Below are 1,301 nucleotides of genomic sequence, written 5' to 3'. Positions count from 1 at the left end.
TGTGCTAAAACAGACAAAGACAGCAATATGGACAGTTGATGGTTGAGCGTTCGTTGGCCTCCACTTTAGAATTGGAAGAGGTCCTGCATAATCGATTCCAGTGTGCAGGAATGGTCGTGAAGGTGTTGCTCTCGACGTTGGGAGCTGACCCATCAGCTGTTGTGCTCGTGTTGCCCTGAACCTGGTGCAGATAGAGCAGCGTAGTATAAATGATTGTACTGATTTCCTGCCGCCAACGATCCAGTATCGTTGTCTGATGTAGGCCATGGTGATTTGCGTTCCTCCGTGTAGTGTTTTCTTGTGAGCTTCGTTGATGATGAGCGTTGTTAGGCGTGACTGTCGTGGTAGAATGATCGGATGAGTTTCGTCGGGATCGAGCATGGAGTTTTTCAATCGTCCACCCAGCCTGAGGATCCCTGAATCGTCAATTCTCGGGGTGAGTTTGGCCAGTGGATGTTGACGAGGCAGGTGAAGGTCTCTGTTGAGGTTCTGAAACACGTTGGCAAAGTATTGTGTTTGAGTTACCTTCACCCAGAAGTTTCTCGCTTCGTTGAGTTCTCCCGTTGTCAAGACTGGTGATTCTGGCGTTGGTTGTCTGCGAAGTCGTTGGATTGCTCGATTTATTGTTGCTGTGACTTGTAGAACCTTGGATAACGTGGAGTATCTGTTGAGGAACTCTGCCAATGGATGCTGTCTAACTTCAACAGCCACTGGGTGAGCCGATGCTGGTCTCTCTTCAAGTGAGACCTCCGTTGGAGTATTGATTGTGTTTTGTGGCCAGGCTGATGGCGGTTTGGCTAGCCAGTCAGGCCCGCTCCACCATAGATGATGTTCGTTGAGTTGATTCGGTGATATGCCACGTGAAGCACAGTCAGCGGGGTTGTAAATCCCACCAACATGTCTCCACACAGCTGTTGGTAGTTCTTCTTGTATTTTCGTCACTCTGTTGTGAACGAACTCCTTCCATCGTGATGGATGGCTGTTGATCCATGCCAAGGCGACCGATGAATCTGACCAGAGGTATATCTCTGCGTTGAGTTCCAGCGTTTGTTGAGTCCAGCTGACTATTTTTGTCAGCAGGAGGGCTGCGGTGAGCTCTAGGCGTGGAATGGTCATTCTCTTCAATGGTGCTACTCTCGTTTTCGCACACACCAAGCTGACTGTTGGTGCTTCGTGACCTTGTTGAATTCGTAAATACACGACTGCCCCCATGGCAACCGTCGATGCGTCTGCAAATCCGTGTATTTGTACGTTGGTGATCGTTGGGGATAGGCTCAGCCATCTGGGGATGGAGAGCTGGT

The 1,301-nt window shown here is 49.7% G+C and overlaps 1 protein-coding gene across 1 annotated transcript; it reads right to left on the bottom strand.

The window, feature by feature from the left end:
• Positions 1 to 15: 15 nt before the first annotated feature.
• LOC105273099 (uncharacterized) lies at positions 16 to 1,116 on the bottom strand (the record flags this gene model as incomplete). Its single annotated transcript, XM_011315334.1, has 1 exon — positions 16 to 1,116. A coding segment is annotated over exon 1 (1,101 nt), but the record flags the coding sequence as incomplete, so codon positions are not given.
• Between the last annotated feature and the right edge of the window lie 185 nt (positions 1,117 to 1,301).

The sequence above is a fragment of the Fopius arisanus genome, unplaced genomic scaffold, assembly GCF_000806365.1.
Source record: "Fopius arisanus strain USDA-PBARC FA_bdor unplaced genomic scaffold, ASM80636v1 scaffold00946, whole genome shotgun sequence".
In the NCBI taxonomy this organism is placed as follows: domain Eukaryota; kingdom Metazoa; phylum Arthropoda; class Insecta; order Hymenoptera; family Braconidae; genus Fopius; species Fopius arisanus.
This window is presented reverse-complemented; position numbering and strand designations above follow the sequence as displayed.